The sequence below is a fragment of the Cyprinus carpio genome, chromosome B3 (genome assembly GCF_018340385.1).
Source record: "Cyprinus carpio isolate SPL01 chromosome B3, ASM1834038v1, whole genome shotgun sequence".
NCBI lineage: Eukaryota > Metazoa > Chordata > Actinopteri > Cypriniformes > Cyprinidae > Cyprinus > Cyprinus carpio.
Window position 1 is genome coordinate 4,915,276 of NC_056599.1, and position 25,783 is coordinate 4,941,058.

General features: G+C 36.6%; 1 protein-coding gene and 1 long non-coding RNA gene across 2 annotated transcripts; one reads left to right on the forward strand and one right to left on the reverse strand.

Moving 5' to 3' along the window:
* The first annotated feature begins 1,349 nt into the window (after nt 1-1,349).
* Nucleotides 1,350-18,904, forward strand: LOC109053754 (gastrula zinc finger protein XlCGF8.2DB-like). Its single transcript, XM_042721247.1, has 2 exons — nt 1,350-1,792; nt 17,733-18,904. The coding sequence occupies exon 2, from the start codon at nt 17,769-17,771 to the stop codon at nt 18,783-18,785; it is 1,017 nt and encodes a 338-aa protein (XP_042577181.1). The 5' UTR covers nt 1,350-1,792; nt 17,733-17,768; the 3' UTR covers nt 18,786-18,904.
* LOC122136753 lies at nt 10,366-10,708 on the reverse strand. Its single transcript, XR_006154342.1, has 2 exons — nt 10,574-10,708; nt 10,366-10,435 (listed from the first exon to the last, which is right to left on the reverse strand). It is a non-coding gene; the product is annotated as an uncharacterized LOC122136753 (long non-coding RNA).
* Nucleotides 18,905-25,783: the final 6,879 nt, after the last annotated feature.

The window sequence follows — 25,783 nt, forward strand, 5'->3', positions numbered from 1 at the left end:
CAGAAAGAAGGCACACTATGCATGGCTTCACAGTAAGTGTGTTAAAGTTTAAATGTGTGCAATGAAGTATGCATAAGGCCTCATGAACTTAAGGTTGGCTTTAAGTAATCTTGCTTCTTGCTTTTTTCTAAAGCACTGGCATGGCTAGCATAATCTTAGATGTGCATATGAAAGAGTTCTGTTTTGTGTGTGATTTTGGCTAAAGGTGTTGTGAACTGGGAAAAATGGAGTGAAACATCAAAGGCTGAATTGCAGGTGCCTTTTGAAATTAAAAAGTGTACAATGTGTAAAACCGTGTTCAAATCCTGCTCAGGTTTTTACGGTAATGTGAAGTGTGGTTGCCTGAGAGGATTCTACGACCCAGACTGCTGTTTCATGTGCCAGTAAGAAGGAAGGCTTAATGATTAAAGGAGATCAAGTATTAAAGGAAGAAAGCGTGTTAAGTATGTTAACCAGAGATTTATATGTACAAAACGTTGTTATATACAGATGTACAAATTTCACATTTCTTTATCAGAATTAAACTGTTTCATACCTAAATTAATAACGAAATAATGGTCTTGGCATGTTATTCATATACAAAGAATGCTGGTATTTTTACCATAAGCATTTCAGTATCAAGTAAATCCATAAATTATTAATTTGGTAACAATGTGGTTCATTAGTTAACATGAACTAATAATGAACTGCACTTATAAAGCATTTATTATTCTTTGTTAATGATAATCTCAACATTTACTAAAACATTATTAATCTTGCTAACATTAGTTAATGCTATGTGAACATGAACAAACAATAAACAACTGTATTTTCAGTAACTAACGTAAATGAAGATTAGTAAATACAATAACACATGTATTGCTCATGGTTAGTTCATGTTAGTTAATACATTAAAGTTTAATTAACCTTATTGTAAAGTGTTACCATTAATTATAATAACATCTTAAGACACTCTTGCTGAGAATATTTAACTTTTATTTAAATGTTAATAATACATGTTACATACATGTTATAAAGCAGTGGTTGTCAACCACATTCCTGGAGGACCACCAACACTGCACATTTTGCATGTCTCCTTTGTCTGACACACCCATTACAAGTTTGTGAGTTTCTACTAATGAGAAGGTGACCTGAATCAGGTGTGTTTGATTAAGGAGAGATGCAAAATGTGCAGTGTTGGTGGTCCTCCAGGAATGTGGTTGAGAACCACTGTTATTGAGAATGTGGGATGTGTCTGTTGTGTTTTTTTAATGAGAGATGAATTTTTGGTGTATTTTTTCCGTATTATTTCCGTTTTATTGTCGATTCAATCTGGTGTCGATAGGGTCATATGTTTATTTGCCAAACACCATTAAACCTCAGAGGAAGAAGATTAGTGTCACCGCGCTCTCTGTTGTTTTGTCGTGATGCTGGTTTAATACAAGCAGTTGGAAATGTTGATTCTATAAATGGAGAAGTACAGTTTTTGAATCAGGTCAATAAATACCTGTAATATTCTCGTCCTCACAGTCGAATCAAGCAGGAATATCTGGAGGAGTATCATCTGAACTGAGATCTGTTGCTGTGAAGATGGAGTTTGTTAAAGAAGAGAGTGAAGAGAACACGAGTGAACCAGAAACATGGAGAATAAAACACGAGGAACCAGAAACCCGGAGAATAAAACAAGAGGGACCAGAAACATGGAGAATAAAACACGAGGAACCTGAAACCCGGATAATAAAACACGAGGAACCAGAAACTCGGATAATAAAACACGAGGAGCCAGAAACCTGCATATCTCACGAACAAGGAGGTTGGTGTTTATTCTTCATTCATCTTTTAATGAATATTTGTGGTACATTCACAGATCCTTTATATAAAAATAAGACCTTAACTATCATTAAAATGTCCTAAATCGATGTTTCAAAGTTCTTATGGAAATGTGAGCGAATGGACACTGAGAAGATTTAATTATTACTTTAATTAGACTTTATTTTTGCTTTTTGGAATCATAAACTGTTGAACTCAGAGCGTGTGAGACTGAATTTGTTTTTACGCTAGTATAAAACCCATTTTAAGTAAAGTCACTATAGGACTTTGGTTATTTTAAATCATGTGAATGTCTCAGTAGAGCATTACTTGCTTGATTGTTACATTTCACTGTAAGTAAGTAACAGTTTTGCAGCAGGCTTTGCAAACAGCAATTCTAACTGACTTTTACTGTAAGCTATACGTGACCCTGGAGCACAAAACCAATCATAAGTAGCACATGTATATTTGAATAGCCAAAAATACATTGTATTGGTCAAAATTATCAATTTGTCTTTTATGCCAACAAATCATTAGGATATTAAGTAAAGATCATGTTCCATGAAGATATTTTGTAAATTCCCTACCATAAATACATCAAAACTTAATTTTTGATTAATAATATGCAGTGCTAATAACTTTTTGACAACTTTAAAGGTGATTTCCTCAATATTTAGATTTTTTTGCACATCCTAACAAACCATACATCAATGGAAAGATTATATATACAGCTTTCAGATTATTATGCATACACCTCACAACACATACAGCACACAGTGCGTTGTCACAACATAGAAGTAAACTTGTTTATTATAATGTCTGATCTGTAATCAGTGATTTCTGATGTGTAATTATTTAAATTCAGTCAGAGTAATCGATTAGTTGGTCGGTTATTTTTCACCGCTTAATCGATAAATCAGATTAATAATAATAATAATAATAAAAATATTGTTTTCCTTTTTTTATTTTATTAACAAAAACACTATTCCACATTCTGCCCAATGTCCTTCAAACAAAATTAATGCTATGAAAACATACAGAGCTTAACAATTTATTAGACCACCTGCCATAATAAAGAGAAAATACAAATATTTTAGGAATCTGGGTGTAATGTAAACATGTGTCGCGCTGCGGGGTGTAGATTAATGTAAACGTTTGTCGCGCTGCTGGAGGCGGGGGTGTGGATTAATGTAAACGTGTGTCGCGCTGCTGGAGGCGGGGTGTGGATTAATGTAAACGTGTGTCGCGCTGCTGGAGGCGGGGGTGTGGATTAATGTAAAAGTGTGTCGCGCTGCTGGATGCGGGGTGTAGATTAATGTAAAAGTGTGTCGCGCTGCTGGAGGCGGGGTGTAGATTAATGTAAAAGTGTGTCGCGCTGCTGGAGGCGGGGTGTAGATTAATGTAAAAGTGTGTCGCTCTGTTGGAGGCGGGGTGTAGATTAATGTAAACGTGTTACTCTGCTGGAGGGGGGATGTAGATTAATGTAAAAGTGTGTCGCGCTGCTGGAGGCGGGGTGTAGATTAATGTAAACGTGTCGCGCTGCTGGAGGCGGGGGTGTGGATTAATGTAAACGTGTGTCAAGCTGCTGGAGGCGGGGTGTGGATTAATGTAAATATGTTGCGCTGCTGGAGGCGGGGTGTGGATTAATGTAAACATGTTGCGCTGCTGGAGGCGGGGATGTGGATTAATGTAAACGTGTGTCGCGCTGCTGGAGGCGGGGGTGTGGATTAATGTAAACGTGTGTCGCGCTGCTGGAGGCGGGGGGAAGATGAATGTAAAAGTGTGTCGCGCTGCTGGAGGCGGGGTGTAGATTAATGTAAAAGTGTGTCGCGCTGCTGGAGGCGGGGTGTAGATTAATGTAAACGTGTTACTCTGCTGGAGGGGGGTTGTAGATTAATGTAAAAGTGTGTCGCTCTGTTGGAGGCGGGGTGTAGATTAATGTAAACGTGTTACTCTGCTGGAGGGGGGATGTAGATTAATGTAAAAGTGTGTCGCGCTGCTGGAGGCGGGGTGTAGATTAATGTAAAAGTGTGTCGCGCTGCTGGATGCGGGGTGTAGATTAATGTAAAAGTGTGTCGCGCTGCTGGAGGCGGGGTGTAGATTAATGTAAAAGTGTGTCGTGGTGCTTTAGGACACCCCCACATTAATGTAAACGTGTCGCGCTGCTGGAGGCGGGGTGTAGATTAATGTAAAAGTGTGTCGTGCTGCTGGAGGCGGTGTGTAGATTAATGTAAACGTGTCGCGCTGCTGGAGGCGGGGGTGTGGATTAATGTAAACGTGTGTCGCGCTGCTGGAGGCGGGGGTGTAGATTAATGTAAACGTGTCGCACTGCTGGAGGCGGGGGTGTGGATTAATGTAAACGTGTGTCGCGCTGCTGGAGGCTGGGGTGTGGATTAATGTAAACGTGTGTTGCGCTGCTGGAGGCGGGGTGTGGATTAATGTAAACGTGTGTTGCGCTGCTGGAGGCGGGGGTGTGGATTAATGTGAACGTGTGTCGTGCTGCTGGAGGCGGGGTGTGGATTAATGTAAACGTGTCGCGCTGCTGGAGGCGGGTGTGGATTAATGTAAACGTGTGTTGCGCTGCTGGAGGCGGGGGTGTGGATTAATGTAAACGTGTGTGGCGCTGCTGGAGGCGGGGTGTGGATTAATGTAAACGTGTGTGGCGCTGCTGGAGGCGGGGGTGTGGATTAATGTAAACGTGTGTCGCGCTGCTGGAGGCGGGGGTGTGGATTAATGTAAACGTGTGTCGCGCTGCTGGAGGCGGGGTGTGGATTAATGTAAACGTGTCGCGCTGCTGGAGGCGGGGTGTGGATTAATGTAAACGTGTGTTGCGCTGCTGGAGGCGGGGTTGTGGATTAATAGGCTTGTTTGAGATGCGCCTTGCCTCGCCTGAAATGTAGGCGAGAGTAGGCGGCTGCAGTAAGGGGAGGGGTCAAAAAAGACCTTTGAAGTCGGACACTTCCTGAATTTCGCTGTTTTGTCGCCTGCAAACGTCAGCAATGGAGGAGATCGCGTTCGTGTTTTTTATCGCAGAAGTGGATGCAATCGAAATACCAAAGGAGGAAATTTAGAAGAATGTTTGCAAACAAGCAGGTTTCTGCCACCATTTCACGTCCATAGTATTTTTACATATTATGCAGGTCAAAGCTGTTTTGTAGCAAACATTCTTCAGAATTTCTTCCCTTGTTTTAAGCCAGACCCTGATACTTCTCAGATGAAACCACACAAAGATGAGGAATAATGGCTAAACAGTCCATTTACATATGTATGTGTGCATGTATATTTTTAATGGATTGATTTATTAATTCACACAAACATGCAATAGTGAAAAGTGAAAATTACAACAAGGAAGAATTCTAATTAAGAGAAAAATAAAATAAAATAAACGCATGTCCTAATTCTTAACTTCACTAGGCGTGTTTTGTTTTTGTTTAGTTCGCATGTAATATATAAATAAATGGGTAATCTAATTCTTAGAATAAAGAGAAAATGTATCAGCTGAAAGTCTCAGCCAATGAGCATGAAGCTGTGTCGTCAGTCAGTCGTTTCCCATCATGCTTTTGATCAGCGCAGTCAGTGGAGAGCAACTGCGCTCGACTGCTCAATCCGACACAGCCGCCTCGCCGTCGCGAGAGTTTTTTGGCACACGTCAGCATGACATCAGAGCAAGGCGGACGTAACTCGGACACTTTTCTAACCGGCATGCATCTCGCGGTGATCACCGGTGATCGGTTCTGCGCAGATTTTGCTTATCTCAAACAAGCCTACTGTAAACGTGTGTTGCGCTGCTGGAGGCGGGGTGTGGATTAATGTAAACGTGTGTTGCGCTGCTGGAGGCGGGGGTGTGGATTAATGTGAACGTGTGTCGTGCTGCTGGAGGCGGGGGTGTGGATTAATGTAAACGTGTCGCGCTGCTGGAGGCGGGGTGTGGATTAATGTAAACGTGTGTTGCGCTGCTGGAGGCGGGGGTGTGGATTAATGTAAACGTGTGTCGCGCTGCTGGAGGCGGGGGTGTGGATTAATGTAAACGTGTCGCGCTGGTGGCGGGGTGTAGATTAACATGAAATGAAGAAGTGTAGGCAATCTAGGTGTGAGACGGGTACCAATGGTCAGAATATTATAGACAAAAGAATAATGATTAGCAGCAGTTCAGAGTCAAGTATCGTGTTTGCAATACAAAAGAACCATTTCATTTCCATAATCAGTCCTTTATGGGGAGTGTGAATTTCTCATAGTCTGTAAAACTTTAGCATGATGTGAAAAAAGTCAGTTTGTTACTTTATTTTATTAGTGTTCATTTATTTTATTAAACTGGATAAATTGTTACACCTTTATATATTTTATGATTTACTTTTGATAAAGACACAGGTTTATTATTGTATGTTCGTTTGGCATTTCATTTATTGCATACCCTTTAAATTCGCTCATTGAAAGAACAACAGCAGCAGCAGTATGGTGTAACATTTATCAGGAACACTGTACTTTGTACCTTATATCTTTACTCTTTCCTTGGCTTTGGAAAACTTGTCTTGGATGTTTCTCTGCGTCGCTTTTTGCATAACTCCGGGTCGTCAACACCAGGCTTTGTTGCAATTGTTTTAGGATTAAATGCTTTCTCTGAATTTTTAAAGTCTCTCTGTGAGCGATTTTACAGGTGCGGATATATCTGCTCAGCTATTCGACACTCCAGTGTATTCATGTTGCTAGTGACTAGGGTGGAGATATTGTTCTCTCTTGCCTGACTTATGTTTTCCGCGCTGCACAGAGCGGGAAACTTCAAGTGCGCATTTAAATGCAGCTGACAGAAAATCCTGCAGCGGAACAGAGTGCCATTCACATAGTTTCCCATAAAATTTAGTTATATTTGTCGCAAATCACTGTTCTTCTAAACACCAACGTGACGTGTCTGGTGTGTAACTTCTCCTAGACGCAGTAACTTTATTTATACAAAAGGCACCCGCAATTATATATATATATATATATATATTACACAGATGGTAGACAACCAAAATGGGGCAGGGCCGCGGCGTTAACTGCAAGTCAGTCGCGTGTTAAATTCATTCGCGAAACTACCGCCAGGTGGCGCAAAGGGACGGATTGCGATCTGAATGTAATTGTAAAATGAGATAAAAGGAGGAGGTAAAACAACAATAGCATTATGATATAACATTGTACCATCTTTAAAAACCATTAAAAAATGTACAGTGAGTTAATTTGAGGTTGTAGGATAGTCTTAGGCTACAGTCTACTCATCAAAAAATAAAAGAAAGACCTTTACACAAAGGATCTTATGCTTGCTATTGTTATTAAACAGTCATTAAATATAAGGCCTATATATACGGATAAAAAGCTAAATGTTTTCATTTCGGTTCATTCTTGGTTTAAAAAAAAAACCTTCAGGTTCCATTTGCAGATCGAAATGAGAACGGTCCAGCATTTAGCAATAATTATTATTAATTCTGTTATTATTCTTGATTTTTCAAACTGCTGACACTTTGCATTTATTAATTATGCCTTTACTGTGTGACCAAAAATTGAGTATTTTTTGTTTCAGCTGTTTGATCGCGCTGGTGCCTCAGGCACATTCATTTGAAACAGTAGCCGTTCACCATGGCATTCGGCGCGAGCAGCGGTCCACTTTGGCATATTTTTGTTAATTATGATTTTTTTTTTTCGTTGATACTGAAACACGCGTGAACTACAAAGCCCATTTTTCCTAATGAATAATAGTTAAGCTTGAAATAGGCAACATCACGAATATGGAAACGTGGATGCAGCAAACGAAAATAGGCGATTGATCGGTTAAAATTTGTTACTGTGGGGTAATTATAATTATTATATACTTAGGAACAGAGTCTGGGCCTAATCTAGGCTATCCAGGGTTTTTTATTTTTTTATTTTCATTGCATCTGAAAATTACTTTGTGCAGCACATTCACTTCGCACGCTCAACCTGCCTCGCGCTGTGGACGATTTAAAAATGTTTGCTATAAAGGTTGCTGTCCCATTTTATACAGGAATTGCTCATAAAAAAAAATCGAATTATATTGTTAGTTCTAATTATATTGTTAACACAAGTTCATTTAGGCTATTTAACATGCACTGTGACATTTTACCCTTTTTAACTTATAAACTCCCTGAGATTTTAAAGTCAGTTTAATAGTATTGAAGTTCAAGTTTTTTAAAAAAGGTTTTAAATGCTTAAATTATTTCTATGAATTTATAATATGTTATCAGGTTTTAATTGCTTAAATTATTTATATGAATTAATAATAGGTTATCATGTTTATTCTTGTAGAAAATAAGTGTTTATTCTTTAAGAAAATAAGGGAAAAAATAAGGGACGATCCAAATAATATTCATATTTGTTTTGCTTCACCGGGGGTGTTTATGTAAGCTACAATTATTCTAAAAAAAAACAACAACCAAAAAACAAACAAACAATGTAATTAAAAGTGCCATCGGTCTGAGTAAATTTTACCATTATAGAATTGTGACTTTTTATAGGTTAGTGATTTAGGAGGTGAAAATACTGTGAAATTGCAAATGTTATGGGATTTTAAAGCATAACAACTGAAGGTCTATGAAACGTTAGCCAATAAAGCATTTTTTTTAAACAATGGCACTTAAAGTTTTGAACTAAAATATTATTTCAACCATATAGCCTGTGAATAAACAAAAATGCATACTTTTCAATGAAAGAAAACTGAGAGTTTGCTTCTGGTGTTTGGATTTGTACTTCAATATAATGAGCTCCAAGTTTAGGAATAGCCAACACGGGATTTTTTTTATTTCTATCTCTCTCTCTCTCTCTCTCTCTCCATTTAACTCTCTATATAGCAGCATTAACTTAGAATGAAATACATCTTCCTTCAGGTAGACTGAATGTTTTTCTGTCTTGCTAAACGTTGGGCTCATGATTAGTAAGTTGTATTCGCTCAAACTGATTTAGTTAAATCAAACCTTGCGGACTTTGAAGCTGGGTCAGTTAGCGCGAGTCTCGCGTGCTGTGAAGCGGGAGCAGCTGATGGAGGACTCCGCTTGGTCTTAAAGCCTTCCGCAAACGCTATGTTCACAAATAACAATGATTTTCGTAAAATAATGATTAATTATCAATTGATAATTTGTTATTATTTTGGTCTAGTGATAATAATAATATGGGCTGCGGGAAAATAATGATTAAAAAGAGTAGGGCTGATGTGAGTGCAGGCATGTTTCAACCCAGTAACATGACAACACACCGTTCCTCACAGCCAACAAACAGACCGAGTTCAGTTCAGCTGGAGGGAGTAGTTATGTATAGCTTTTGGGGGTCGAGATAAAGGTGTGAATCTCTTGGTCTTTCATATGGACAGTCTTATGAGGGTTTCAAACTTGCAGAACAGGTTTTAGGACAACTTTAAAGAAAGGTTTGATCCACTTCAAATGTTGACTACTGTATAGCGCAATAAAGTTTATTAGTTATTATAACTTAATTTCAGAGAAAGTTGCCTTAACTTATAAAAAAAATAAAAAAATAAAAAAACTGTTGGATTAGGGTTGGGCGATAGGCCTATGGCCTAAAAAAAAATCCCCGATTTACAATTTAAATCGATTTTTTTTTGCCTCCCTACTTAAAATCAAAATTCAAATGACAAAGAAATTGTTCAAAACAAGTTTTAATATAATATATTATTTTTTAATACTAGCCCATCATGCATCTAACCATCCACTCGGCGTTAAGAGCTGTTCAGATTAAAACTGGCAGCTCCGCAGTGAGTCAGTGTCATGGACGGAAGACAGATGTAGCGGGTATTACCTCAATTACTAACGGACCAGGAATATTAAATCAGAAGACTGTGCGGTATGTAAAATGAGGTGGTGGTGATACTGAGTAACAGGCAGAGACAGAAGGTAAGTTGAACCAATACACTTTTCTTTGAGTACAGTGATTTTTTCCTTTAGTGTTTTTTTTTTCTCAATCACATAAACATAGTACAATATAAAAAACTAAACAAAATGAAATGAAAACAAATAACTATACCCTGGGTGCACCCTCTGAATAAGTTTTCATATACTAGTAATCACAATCAATGTATTCAATGGAACACAAATTGGAGAAAACAATCAGCAGTGGTTTTACATTTAACCCACTTAATGCAGTATTTCAAGATCAAATGGAATATCAATTGGAATATTGATCAGTCTTAAACTTTCTCAATTGTGCTCTTGAGATGTTTCAGTCCCCAAAAAACTGTAATATAGGCCTATATCAGTCTCTGTAAATTAGTTCTCTTACTTATCTCAGGAAGAAATAATAGAACTGAAAATGGTCCTTTCCTCTAAGTTCGTGATCTTTTCAGAATCGAAGTGGGAGGCTCGCCATCAATTAAGGGAATCCATCTTGAACAAAACATTCACACAAAAAAAAAAAAAAACCTGGCCTGATCACAGACCAGAATATGCATTCAATATTGTGTTACAATTAAATACATAACACAGAAAGCAAATACAATACATACATGAATACCATCATCATAGTAAATTACATTATATTCAATTACCTGTTCATTCACGTCTTTCTCTTTTTTTTTTTTCCACAGGCACGCGCACTAAAAATGGCGTCAGTGATGAACACTTAATACACCATGCGGTCTGAGACAACCACACTGCAAATAAACAATCCAACCCATAAAACATCACAATATAACACAATTTTGTCTCGTATGCATAAAACAAATAAACCACTATCACATTCAATGTGTTGTCATTCGTTTTAAGTCTAATTATAACACTGGTAAACTCACCGAGTCAAATTGTAACCTCTGAAATGCCCGATCGGCACAATCACACTAGATCATCCAATATCGTGTGGTTACCCTCTGATTTATTTGGTTTTTGTGAACTTTTAACAGTTTAAGGAACATACGTTTCTATTTTTTTTACTCTAGCGTCAGATAACATTTCTCCACGCGATCAGTAAGCAAGGAGGCGGGGCCAATAACCCAGCGCTCTGATTTGTTGTTACTCATTTCTAAACTCCAATCAAATATACATACATTTATATATATGTATTTTTATGTAGAGTTTCACATGTATGAATAATCATATTATATCCAAGCAGCATACAAATAAATAATATTTGTAAAACTTATTTAACCAGGGTTACATTTATATAGTTTTGTTTTTATTTAGTTTTTTGGATGTTGTCTTATGAGGGTATCAAACTTGCAGAACAGGTTTAGATAGGACTCGTCATTTTGGTTTTAGGGCAACTTTGAAGAAAGGTTTTGATCCACTTCAAATGTTGACTAATGTATAGCGCAATATAGTTTATTAGTTATTACAACTTCAGAGGAAGTTGCCTTAACTTTAAAAAAAAAAAAAAAAATTTGCAAACTGTTGCGTTAATTTTATTTTGTTTCGTCTAAACAATATTTTTTTTAGACTATGAAATATAAATTCTCACAGAATGTAGCCTTTTCATAACCATATATTGAACCATCTCTTTGTTTTTTTCTAAATCCCAAACAGAGTCCAGACATCAGTGTGATCCGTCTATGATGTTTTATAGGCTTTTTTTAGATTTGGGAATACACATGCGTTACAGACATGACAAAAAAAAAAAAAAAAAAAAAAAAAACATTTTGGAGTTTTTGGAAACATTATTATTATTATTATTATTATTATTATTATTATTATTATTATTATTTGTAGCCTATTTACAATGCACAAACCAGAAGCAACAATATCTGCAGAGAAGGGCTGGCCATTCTCAAAAAAAAATATCAATTTTATTTCAATTTTCGTTTTTGTGTTTCAGAGGAAAAATCAGTGTTAAGGATGTGTTATCTCTCCATTACAGACCGTTCTGAAAATAGGAATTTATGCAAATGCGAATAAAATGCTTTAAAAACTTTAACAGAGATGTCTAGAGGGAATTTAATAGGTCTGCCTCCCATGTAAGATTTTTCTAGTTACTAGTCGTTCATTTGTCATTATTCAACTAATCGCAGGTTTATATTACATTTACATCTATAATCCATAATGAGCCTTAATATATTCCGCGCTCAAGCACATGCATAAGGTTTGCCCCAAAGCACAGGCAGAAGTAGCCTAATAATTGTAAAAAATGACACATTTTAATTATTTATTAATAAACAAATGCTTTCTTGTCGGCTGCAAGATGAAATTCACAGTGCTGACTCTCTCCACATGAATGCGACTTTAAAGAGAAACACAACCTTCACAGATTACATAATGCTTTCGTTCTGAATTGATTCGTTTAAAAGACATTTCAAGCTTTCTGTAGATATATTTATCATGTATGTGAGACACCACAATTTTAAGTTAATTCATTATCAGGAAAAAATTCAAGTGATCTAATGTCCTGCATGCGCATTAATAATTTTCGCACAAACACTTAAATTGAATAATTATTCACATTTTGCATATGCATTACAACGTAAATTATTTTTTACATGCAATTATCCAAAATAAAACCAAACAAGATTTGTAATGAAGATAAAACAAATGAGAATAAATGCTGCGCGTGCACTCTGCATCACTCGCGCCGCGCAAATCTTGCACGCAGACAGTTTACACACCTGCATTTAAATGCGGCTGCAATTATTTTTTTTTATTAAACTTAAATTCTATGTAAGCAAGTAACGGCGGCTCCCTTTAAAATCACTGAAGTTGTCTATTAATGAAGCTCTTTTTTACATCATTTGAACTTTGGTGATTATAATGAGAGAACTTGAGTTTAATCGTGAGGACGTTTTGTTAATCAGTCCATTCTTTAGAATTTAAATGATTTAGCTAAATCGTGCAGGTTTAATTTATTCGTTTCTTGTTTTAATTAGGCCTAAAAAAATGGGAACGAAATTATACAGTGCCTCACGTTTTACTAAAAAAAAAGAAAATAATTTATAAAACACGCAACAATTTCTTAATCAGTCTACAGACAAATATATTTTCCCAAGAAGTTGTCTGTCAAAATAAAGGACAGGTAATGAATAACAAAAATGCATGTTGTTTTATTAAAGGAATTTTAAAATATAAATTAAAATATAGGTCTAATATATGAGAATATTGACATTTTGCATATAAATCCATGTAGCCTAGCCCTAGCTCACTAAAATAGGCTACCACTTTTAATGCTACGATGCAAAGTAAACCACAATTTATTTTGAATAATATAACACTTAATTCATATTATATAAATAATACTGCACACCTATTAAATGTGTCAAATCTAAAATATGGTGTAATACTGTGTAGCTTAGAGAAATTATAAGCACAGGCTCAGGAACAGGCTTGACATTTATCCTGCTTGAATTCGTTCTAAGAAATGCACATAACTTCATAAGTACCAAACTTTCATCTGTGAATATTTAAATGTTTTAACTATAGTGTTTTTCTTTCATTTTCCTTGACTACAGCCGTCAAATGTAACACATCAGCGAGGCAAAGCTGACGTCTATTTGCGAAAATGTGCTTTGATGCGCTTGTTTGAAAACTTGTGATTAAAGCGCCACTCAGCGGTCAAAAGCTGCAAATGGATGTCCACCTACTGTATATTTCTGTATTTTATACAGAAATATACAGGTATACTGTATATTTCTGTATATTTTATTAAATAATCATGCAGTGTTCTAAAATAGGATCAAATAAAGTATGAGAGTGCACATACAATATCAATAATCTATGTATGTAATTTTAATGCTATGGCCTTGTGTACTGTAGCATTATTTTTTTTTTAAGCATGACTGTTGAAATTTAATGGTAATACTTAACAGCAAGTGTCTATTTGTAATATTAATGAAAACTGTAGAAGTATTGTTCCTAGTGTGTTCATTTCAACATTTACTAATACTAATAGGCTACATTTTTAAATTTTAAAGTTTCTTTTTTTAACATTAGTAAACTATGAAATAACTTTATTGATCAATATAATGGTTAATATTAACATGTTTATTCATTTACAAAATATAGTTCAGTACTGCTGCTATTTTTTTTAAATAGTAAAGCACTGTTTTAGTTTTTATTTAGTATCCATTTTAAAAACTATAGGTTGATTAATTGGTTATCGGCCAGTGTGGTCCAACCTAGCTATCGGTATCGGTAAAATCCACTATCGGTCGACCTTTAGTGTGAACCTGGCATTTCGTATGCCCGGTCTGTTCTAGGGATGCACCGATCTGATATTCATATCGGGTATCGGCTCTGATACTGCCATTTTTCTTGAATCGGGTATCGATCAGAGAGGGCCGATTCAAATTGGTTTATTTTTTTTTTTTTTTTTTTTTTTTTTTTTTTCTCTCTCGATTGTGCGAATTATTCTGTGTTACTTCTGAAGCCATACGACAGCTTAATCACAGCAGTTCTCAATTCCAGTCCTTGCTCCCCCCTGCTGTGCACATTTTGTACATTTCTCTTATCGCTTCAGACGTTTGTTATAATCGAATGTAAGTGCCCTGCGAAGTGGACATCACAGGACATTCCGCCATGATTCCAGTTCGAAGCGAACGTATATGTTCCATTCAAATTGCATTGAAGTGTGCGAGACGTGAATTTAAATTTATTTATTTACAGAGGTATATGATGTCACAGTTGTCCATGTGTGAAGACGTTGCGCAGCGCAAATACGTGAATGTTCCGGAGTGAGGTAAACTTCAACAGATTTCCCCTGCTCAGGGAGTAGGGAGCAATGAACAATCGGAACACAGTTCATTCACGGAGCTCACTTCTAACGAGCTGATTATCTGAATCAGGTGTGTTAACAAAGAGAGACGTGCAAAATATGCAGAGCTGGTGGGCGTGAGGACTGGAATTGAGTATCGCTTGCTTAACTGTTCTCATTTGTAAGTCGCTTTGGATAAAAGCGTCTGCTAAATTATTAAATGTAAATGTAAATACTGCGGGAGGTCGGGGCCAAGGAAAATCGTGCTATGAGGCGATTTAGAAAACGCGCACTCTCAAACCGTGATTTTATGACGATTTTGATTTATCGCACAGTCCTAACATAAACCTTAATTTAACGTTCAACAACAGATATTTCAGCACAAGGAATGTCTTTGCGCTGAGTATTAATTGTCGCCCTCTGTCCATGTTCAGTCTGTACGCCGCGCCTGCGCTTATTCAGTAAAGATTTAAACTGAACACAGACTGTCGGGTCGGGCCTTTATGCAAAAGTGGAAATTACAGATAAGGATATGACTGTAAACTGAAAGTTTTTGCGCTGAGGACACACACGCATCTGTCAAAGCGTCAGACAGGGCAAGCCATTACACTAATGCATTACCTTAAAGCTTAAAATAAATAATTCTCATATTTCAGGAAGCTTGGATCAAGTTACTCTTCCACAGCATGTCATTCTGTTTCCTCCACTATTTTTAGATGGATTTTGTCCATAAAAATGCATAATTCAGTGCTGTAATTTGGCGTAACAGGATGAAGTTGGACGTACACTGAGGGCAGACCCGGCTAATCGATAATGAGAATAGTTGTTGCAGGCCTAGTTAAATTACAGAAAATTGTCAAAGAATAGAGATGCACCAATCGATTGGCCAGGGATCAGAATCGGCCGATTTTCCTCATGATCGTCCCAGATCGGTGACCGGCAGATCAGTCTAACTTTTTCCCGATTTCGAGCCAATCCGTTTCGTTACCAGCGGCACAGGCAATAACGTCAGCCGCGCATTCTCGCTTTCATCTCTCTGACGACCCCTTCTCCAGGGCTCGCAAAATCGCTAGCCTGACTTCCCGGGGCTATTGTGTATCAGCACTCTGCCCGAGGGGGTTAGCTTAAATACAGAACTCCCGCGGGTTCTTAAAAACTCCTAAAGTGAGTTGTATCAAACTTAAGACCATAACATTTTTTAAGTACGTTAAATGGAGTGAGAAATGTCTTAATTATAATTTCAACAAGTCTTACAGTTGGGGACAGAAAGACAAGAGTCGCGATGCGGCTGGATTAAAATTCAAGAGGCAATGGTGTCATTGAATAAATATGAGCGCTGCACGTTTCAAGTCAAAACGCGGCGCAGATGTCTTTATTTGAATGTATCTGTAGGGAACCGACTGTCCTCAAAACGTGTAGTTGGTATTAATTAATTTTATCTGTAATTCCTGATAAAGCAGTGTTTATGAGCGGAGCTGCTTTGTGTACAGCCGTTAATGGGGAAACCGCAATATTTCAGCGCCACCTTGTGCCAGAGAATGAATTTGCATTTCCAACAAGCCTTTCTTTCTGTTTATGGTCAGATCAATGCAAATATCAACTCATGTTTTCAAGCAGCAAACACAGAGTTGTAAATGAGAAAGAAGTTAATGTGCCTTTTAAAATTCTAAACAATTAAGATAATTATTTATTATTTATTATTTATTTAATTAAGAATATTTATACGTTTTAAATTGACAATTTACATGGTTGATTTATTGTTTTTCATAAAAATGGTCTTTATGCTGTTTAAAGGCTTAAATGCTGTTGTATAACATTTTTGTTTTTATGAAAACCTGTAGGCCTACCTGAACTGTAAATCATGTAATTTTATGGCTCAATACTGTGTTACCACAGACATCGTCCAACCATATGCATACATTTTACTTGTGCAGCTCTTAAAATGGGTCATAAATTGCCTTAAATTTATTAAAAAAATTCTGCAGATACCCTGTAAATAGTGAAATAAAATTCCTTCCTTCATATTTGTTGATATTTTTGTATTGAAAATATTTTTGATTGACATTTAAACTGACATTTACATCTGATTTTATTTATTTATTTATTTATTTATTTATTTAAAAGGTCCTTGGATTTGTTAAATTTTCAGGCTACCAAAATCTGAAGATTACCTGCCCGAAGTGCTACCGGGGATTTTTACATTTTGCAAGCCCTGTTCTCTCCGCTGACCCCTTCTCTCTCGTATTCAGTCAAGAGCAGAAAGTGATTTTCTTGGTCTTTTGTTTTTTGTTCACCCCTTAACTGACACTCACATTTTTGAACATAGACGTGAAAGTGCACTATCTAAATTTTTATTTTTAGAATTCATGAATGAAAACATTTTGTAACATGATATTGATGTACCGTTCTCATGGTAATGCAATGTCTGATTTTAAAATGGGGTTTGAATGATGAATTTTGAGATTTTAAGTTTTCCATTGATATATAATTTCTCATGATTTCTAAAGTGTGATAGAGAAAAAGGCAACAAAGACGACTTTTTTTGACAAAGGTCAGAACTCCAGTTATGATGTAGATTTTTGCGGTGCACTCTTGTCATAAATTAATCTATTTTGTTTCCTACATAATTTTTAACAAAAAAAAAAAAGGTAAAATATCTATTTAGGAGTCTTAAACCTTTCCAAAGATATATAGTTTGTCATGATTAGACTAGGATTTAATTGTAATATAGTGAAGTAACCTTAGGCATCCCACAGAGGGGACGGGTGACAGTTAAGAGTTAACCAGAAAAACTTAGTTTCATAGCTCTCTTTATTCTATTGCATTTATTTGTGCTGTTGTTTGCACTTTTTTATTTGTTCTTGTCTTATTGCTGACTTTTTTTTTTTATGAAAATAAAACTTTGCCTTGGAGAAAAGTAGATTTTTTTTTTTTTTGTGAATGCTGTCAGTTATAGCTTTTAGGGGGAAAAAATCCGGTATCGGTATCGGCAGATCACACTAACAAAAAAATCAGAAATCAGAATTGGCCAAGAAAATTGCAATCGGTGCATCTCTATCAAAGAACAAACTTTTGCTGGAGCTGTCCGTGTGTGTTTCTTTACAAAATTACATTGCCATCTACTGGCCTGGCAGCATAATGCAGTGTTTTTATACGTTTTCATGGATCTGTGTTAAAAAGGGACAGTATTGACATTGTTTTCATCTGTGCACAAATATTTTAGTCTTTTATTTTTCAAACATATCCAATTGATTTTCATCTTTATAATGATTTGATTTTAGGCCTGATGAAAATGAAAGAATAAATACAAGATATGAATGAAGTGGAGGAGAAACATCAGGGATCAGAAAGATCATGATCTCAATGGAGAAAAATCAGTGAGTTGCAGCATTAAAAACACAGAAATCAAAAGGCCTTTCAGCTGCTCTCAGTGTGAAAAAACTTTCACATGTAACAAAACTCTTAAGTTTCACATGGTAATTCATGCTGGGATAAAGGCTTTCAGCTGTGCTGAGTGTGGAAAGAGTTTTACACAGAAAGGACAACTTCATAATCATTTGGTAACTCACACTTCAGAAAAGCCTTTCAGCTGCTCTCAGTGTGGAAACACTTTCACACGTAAAGGAGCCCTTGAGAAGCACATGTTAATTCATGCTGGAATAAAGCCTTTCAGCTGCTCTCAGTGTGGAAAGTGTTTCACAAGTAAGGGATCCCTTAAGACTCACATGTTAATTCATACTGGAATAAAGCCTTTCACCTGCGCTCAGTGTGGAAAGAGTTTCATATGTAAAGGAAACCTGAGGGATCACATGTTATTTCATGCTGGAATAAAGTCTTTCAGCTGCTCTCAGTGTGGAAAGACTTTTACACAGAAAAGTCAACTTAAAAATCATTTGGTAACTCACGCTTCAGAAAAGCCTTTCTCCTGCTCTCATTGTGGAAAGAGTTTTACACATAAATCAAGCCTTAAGGATCACATGTTAATTCATACTGGGATAAAGTCTTTCACCTGCTCTCAGTGTGGAAACAGTTTTACACATAAATCAAGCCTTAATAGGCACATGTTAATTCATACTGGGATAAAGTCTTCCACCTGCTCTCAGTGTGGAAAGACTTTTACACATAAATCAAACCTTAAGAATCACATGTTAATTCATACTGGGATAAAGTCTTTCACCTGCTCTCAGTGTGGAAAGAGTTTTACACATAAATTAAGCCTTAAGGATCACATGTTAATTCATACTGGGATAAAGTCTTTCTCCTGCTCTCAGTGTGGAAAGAGTTTTACACACAAATCAAGCCTTAATAGGCACATTTTAATTCATACTGGGTAAAAGCCTTTCACCTGCGCTCAGCGTGGAAAGAGTTTTACTCAAAGGAGACCTTATGGCTTGTTTCCACTGAGTGGTATGGTACAGTACAGTTTAGTACATTACCATTCGGTACAGGGAACCCTGATCAGCCTTGCACTGCCAATAGTACCCTTACTTTGTAGGTGTGGAGTATGCTGGAAAGTAGCGATCGATGATGAAACCGTGACAATAAGCACAACTCTGCCTCTTTTTGTTAAATGTCAGTTTTAATGAACAATAATAGCCATTATAAAAGGATAAGTACAAAGTGTAAGAAGTTTATACAAGAGGAAATAAAGACAAAAGCAAACAGTTCAGTCAACCGTATGATACAAAGTCAGCGCTGTGTACTATAGTAAAGTTCAAATTAAATAAATAATGTAAAACATAACTTTGTGCTCAGCCAAAACAATATGACCAGGAACAAATAATAGTTTCATGAGACCAGGAACAAATAATGAGACCACGGATGCCTGTTAAATATAGCCAACCCAAAACGAATTGCATCTCGTGTTTAATCACTACAGAGACATCAGAGCGAGCGGCAAATGTCGGAAGGACTAGCCGAGCTAAGGCTGCTCTCAGTGGATACATGAGCATTGAGCGTTCGGTGATCGCCTGGAGCTCCAAAATCCGCATAGAAAATTTTCAAATAGACACTATCTTTATAAATAAATAGCAGATTTGAGTTTTCAAACAAGTACATTCTCGCCTGAAAAAAGAAGAAACTGTGAAAAGGCTGATGTGGGAAGCAGGAAACTTTGAATAAGAAAATAATGAAATTGATAAGAGAGATTGCTGAGTATAATAAGATTCATCTCGAGCTGCAAGCATTAACAAATGGTTTAGAATCTTTAAAACTTAAACCTCCAGTTTTAAAAATGTAGAAGTTTCAGATAAGATGTGTGATCACGCCTTCCTTTCTTTTTGTTTTTAATTTTTAAAAGTATTAATCTTTGTGGATTAAGTTGCTATATGCTTTTGCGTTTGTTTAAAGGGCAGAAAGGATGCGGTTGCATTTTCCAATAGACTTGGGAGATGAAACCGCAACCAAGCTGTGTTAATTTTGCTATGCTTGCAGGTGTGATTTCTGTGGTTGAATAGAGCATACTTGTAACTATGCATAAGAGGTGTTATAGATATTATGCTAGCATTTACGTGTTGCTGACCACCCCTTTTCTTCCATTTGAACTTTTGACACTCTGTATTAGATGTGATAAAGGTCATGTACTCTGTGTATGAATACATGTGATTACCAAATAAGGGAGAATGCAGGGAAGAAATGCAAATGATATGCAAGGCTATAAAAGGTAGAGAAAATCTGTGTGCGTGGCCGCACTTCGATGGTGAAGACTTATTCGCTGTTATTTTCATTTTAATACTTATGCGTTATTGTCTATTAATAAAGCGAAGCCATGACAAATGGTGATGCGAAAAACTTTATTAAAAGAAGAGTCTCTGAGTAATTTATTTATGAATAATATATTATTCTGAACTGAACATTCCTACGAGCCTCAAGCAGCCTGAACTCAGCTGAGCAGTTGCGGGGGCCGGGGAGGATTCCACGTCTTTTCGTCACAGATCCGGATCTCAGAGGTAAGAGCAAATTGTTTGCAGCTGTTGATGAGAGTAAAGAATGTGCATTAGACATTTAAAGGGTCCAGAGGCATTTAAATGAACACACTAGCAGAGTTGAGCGATAAGGGGGAACTGGAAAGAATCTTGAGAAAATATTTTAATAGTTATGCACAAAGCAAAAATGACTGGGGTAAAGTACACGCTGAGTTTGAACATGTAGTAAAAGGAGGGATTCCCCCTCCTCAGAGACAATATAAAATGAATGGTGCTGCAGAGAATGACAGCCGCGAGACTATTAAAGAGCCGACAGAGCAGGGAGTAATTAGAAAATTACGAAAGGACGAATCTGCGCCGACCAACGCTCCGATCCAAGCCGTCTCTAAACCAGACGGAAGTTGGAGGTTAGTAACTAATTATAAGGCATTAAATAAAGTTCCAGTTCCAGATATGAGGTATTTGATTAACTTTAGTGAGACTTGTGGAGGCAAAGACAAGAATAGGCATAGGCAGAGACAAGAACTGGCTGTCTAAGATTGACTTAGCGAACGGGTACTGGAGTATCCCCCCTAGCAGAGGAAAGTTGCGGGAAAACTGCTTTCACACATTCGATGGTGATCAATTTGTCTATCGATTTCTCCCACAAGGCAATCGGGGAATGCGGGAAACGTATTTCAAAGTTTCAGTGCTCGAGATATTGGCAGGAATTACCCGTTACTGTATATATTGATGATATCCTGATAGCTACATCTAGAGAGGACGAGCATCTGAAGCTGCTAGACCAGACCCTAGGCAGGATAGTGTCAGCCGGTCTCAAGCGGAGCTTGAAGAAAATGGAAATCGGAAACACAAAGTAGATTTCTTAGGGTCCCAAACTAGGGAAAAAACACGAAAGCCCTTAAAATGAGCACGAGAGTGAAGTTTGAGCAGATGGAAAAATCAGATCTGCCTAAAAACCGAAAGCAGCTGCAATCATTGTTGGGCACATTAAATTACATCAGATAATTAATTCCTAAATACTCTAGAGAAGTGAAAGTGCTGTATCAAGAAAACTAGAGAGGGAAAATGGCAGTGGACCGAAAACATGGAGAAAGCTAGGTTAAAGTTAATCCAAATGGCTTTACAAAGCATAGAGTTAGAAAGACGGGATCAAGTCCTGCTATCAGTGCATGTCACTGAACAAGATGACGAAGCTATGTTAACCCTCGCTAACTATGGAGGAAAGGGTCCAATAGCTTTTCTTAGTCACCAGCGGGAGCCTGCAATGAAGAAGTTCATTGAAAATGGGGCCGAGCGCGTTCTAGCTTCCGTGACGAAACGGTTGTTACAGTTAAAAGCGATAGTGAAAGAACAGCCGATAATTATCTTTTCCATGACATGAGAGCTTGCCAGGATAAAGAAAAACCTTGTTGTTAATCAGGCACAAGTAAATAGCCAGAGATGGAGCCAGAAGGGAATGGATTTGGGCGATAATCAGCCAATGGCACACAAAGAGCAGTGGGAGAAAATCGATAAACGTCTTCAAGAAGTAAATCCGCATTTTTATCACCAACTGTCACACACGAAACAAACAGGTGAAGCAGCAGATGGGAATAGAGAGGTCGATAAACTGATTTGCCGAGTGAAGCTACAGGAAATAACAGAGTTATTTCAAAAAATGCATGATGAATTTAATCATCCGAGTGTAAATATGGTTCAGATAGAGCTTAGGTTAAGGAATTTAAATATTCCTAACTGGCGTACCTGATACAGGGAAACAAGGAAGGACTGTAGAGTCTGCAGGGAATTTATGACATCAAAAGGGTACAAGGACAGTGTGCTGCCCAAGGATTATCGATCGCAGCAGATTAGTATTGACTTTGCAGTGCCAATTCGCCCCATGACTAAGATTTTTTTTTTTTTTTTTTTTTTTTTTTTGCTCGAGATAGATAACTACAGCAAAGAAATAAATATAGCTGCAAGCAGCGATGGCGGGCTCAAGCCATCAGTGCAAACGCCGCCCCGGTGGCATCAGGAAAACTGTGCCCAGCGAGCACATGCATTTACACTAACTCTATGGCAGTCTGGTTTTAAGGATTCGGCAATTAAAGGGTTAATCCAAACCATCAAGACTATGAAAGACACACACAGAGAACAATATATAATACTTTAGTAACACTTTTTTATAAGGTTTCAGTTATTAAGATTAACTAACATGAACAATAATTATATTGCATGTCAAAGTCAGTTAATAGTCAAAACTTAAAAAAAATTATCTGTTAATATTAGTTAATGCACTGTGAACTAAAATCAACAAACATTAATAAATTCTGTGAAAATATATTTTTCATGTTAATTTACTAATGTTTACAAATTAGACCTTATTATAAAGTGTTACTAAAACCTTTATTGATTTACACTGTGTGCACAATTATTAGGCATGTTGATATTCTGATTTTTTTTTTTCCAACCACATTTTACCAATTCCCAATGACATCAATCTTAATAAGTACCATTAATTTTGTATTTAATCATTTATGAGTGATATATAATTGTCCATGAAGGCTGGAAAGAGAAAAACTCCTTATATTCAGGTGTGCAGAATTATTAGGCTTTTTTAACAGATGAAATGAGCCAAAGAAGAGTTTTAACTCGGACTGAAAAGTCAAAAATTATTAAATCCCCATGAGAATTATTCAAAACTATTGCAATATAGAAATTGCTAAATTTCGACATGACTATTGGACAAAAAAATGCTGACTGGGACAGTGGAGTATGAAAAAAAAGGTGGAGAAAAGAAACAAGTTAACTGCAAAAGAATTAAGAATAAAGACTTTTCAGAATAGAAGATGGAATAAAAATGTGCTCCCCAAACTTACTGCCAGATTCTGGAACAGGGGTCAGGAACCTTTTTTGACCAAAAAGCAAAATTTTAATTTCTGGTTAAGAGCCATTTTTCCAAAAGGGCATATATATATATATATATATATATATATATATATATATATATATATATATATATATATATATATATATATATATATATATATATGTGTGTGTGTGTGGTGTGCTTGGAAAAATATCATCTGAATATCAAGTGCCTAATAATGATGCACGCCGTGCAAAGAATTTTTAATGATTTTATTGATCTATAAGCATTTGTGAAATATTTTTTGCCGGCATTACAGCTTGGTCTTCATCTGTGAGCTTATCTGTTTTACTGTTACATCATGAGTTGTGTAAATTCAGATAAATGTCATGTCACAGGATGTCATAGGTCAGTATTTAAATGAGTTTGAAATTATTATTATTATATATAATTGCATAGGTTTATAATAATAATAATAATAATAATTTCAAACTCATTTAAATACTGACCTATGACAGTATTGAAATATATATAAATATATATATATATATATATATATATATATATATATATATATATATATATATATATATATATTGAAACACACACACACACACACATAGCCTATATTAGGTGTGTATTGATTCATCGATATGGATCGATGCATCGATAGCACCTAAAAAAACCCACCTAAATAACCTTCGTAACATCAAAAACGATTAATCTATATTTAGTTTTAAACAGTGATGTCTATGCAGTTATTTACGTTTGATATATTAGGGGTGTATTGATTCATCGATATGGATCGATGCATCGATAGCACACAATATAGATATCTGTTATATAAATAGGCAGCTTATTTGGCACTGTCTACATTTTCACATAATGTCCGTCAACGGCTGCATTCTCGTTCAAACTCACCGATTAGGACTCGGTATAAGGCACAAGGTGAGCATATAAAACGCTCGGGATTGTTCGCGGAACAGTCGAGCGCTGTGTGAGAAGTTTTCACCGCACAGATCTGAAGTGCGTGCATGCACACAGACAGCCGCACGCGCGAATACTAAACTGAGCTATCTTCCGCTTTTTTTGTGCATGGATCAATAAATACATAATTACATGTAAATGCGCGTTTTGGGCAATATCCTAGTAAACACAGTCGGTTAGGCATATTTCTTAACGTTAACAGTTCAGAAATAAAAGGCATGTGTATATTAAACCCGCGATTGGTTCTTAAAGTGAAAGCATAATAATAAATCTAATGTTGTCAAAGAAAAATACAAGTGCTCACTGCTTCTGACTAAATAACCTTTGTAACATCAAAAACGATTAACACATACACTCAGCGCACACACATTCTTCACAGGGCAATGGCAGAGTCATCAGAGTGACTCAGCCCCCTCCTTTTTCTCACACAGAGAGAGTGGCTCAGAGTGAGATCAGATGACTGACAGTTTTTTAATTTTCTGTTATCCATAGAGCATTGAAAAGTCGTGAAACTATGCATATTTGCTCAGAATGACTTATCCTCTATATATAAAAATTTTGAAGTGTTTGGAAGCTGCACTTTAAGAAATATAAGACAATTTATGTTTACTTTTTTTACTGTTATTTCAATAAATCACTACAGCAAAACCGTTCAAGCTATCCAAAATCCATTCGCAATTTAAGTTCCTCAATGTTTTGGCATCATGTAGACAAAGTTTGGTGTGTATACTGTAATTCTCCTCTGAGCAGTATGCATTAATTCACAGCTACATTTTTCCAAAAATCCATATTCAAATCAATATAACTGACTTCCTGTTCATCGTAGCTGATGACTGTGAATTAGAAAGTTGTCCGTCTTGATAAGAACAATTTATGTACTGAGTTTGGTGTCTGTAGCTAAAACTAACCCCCCTCACTTTTGACAAAAGGTGGCGCTATAGAGTGGCTCCTCCACGCCCTTTCATGAGCTTTTTCCATTGTCTAGCTATCATTAATACTGATATGTGTTCTGAGTTTTATGTAATTCTGAGCATGTCATCTGCCTCAAAATCACCAGAACAGAATATTCAAGTTTGACACGTTGCCATGGCAACACTATATTAGATATCAATATCCCCACAACAGATTACATCGGCCGTGTTTTGTCATTATTCTGATGAAGTTTGAAGCAAATCGAGTAAAAATAAGATGCTGAATTCAAAGCATTTTGAAAATGACACACTTCCTGCTGCCAGTTGGTGGCGCTGTAACTTTGACTCCTAATAGTCACATATATGCGATCGGCATCATACATCAAACAATCCGATGAAGTTTGATCAAACTCAGGTAGTGTATGTTGATGTTATTAGACATTTCCTGTTTCTCATTTCTCGCCATAATTTCAATGCCTCGCCACGGACAAACCGTTCGAGATATCAAAAATATCTTCGCAATTTAGCATCCCCAATGTCTTGAGATCATGTTCACCGAGTTTTGTGGCAAACGGGTGGAGTTCCTCAGAGGAGTATATCAACATTCCAGAGCATGTGTTTTTCAAGAGGAGCCTAAATAGCCAACTTCCTGTTGGGCG

Bases quoted from the DNA above. Each gene is read 5' to 3' on its own strand.
- LOC109053754 (XM_042721247.1), top strand. From the start codon at position 17,769: ATGAAGTGGAGGAGAAACATCAGGGATCAGAAAGATCATGATCTCAAT.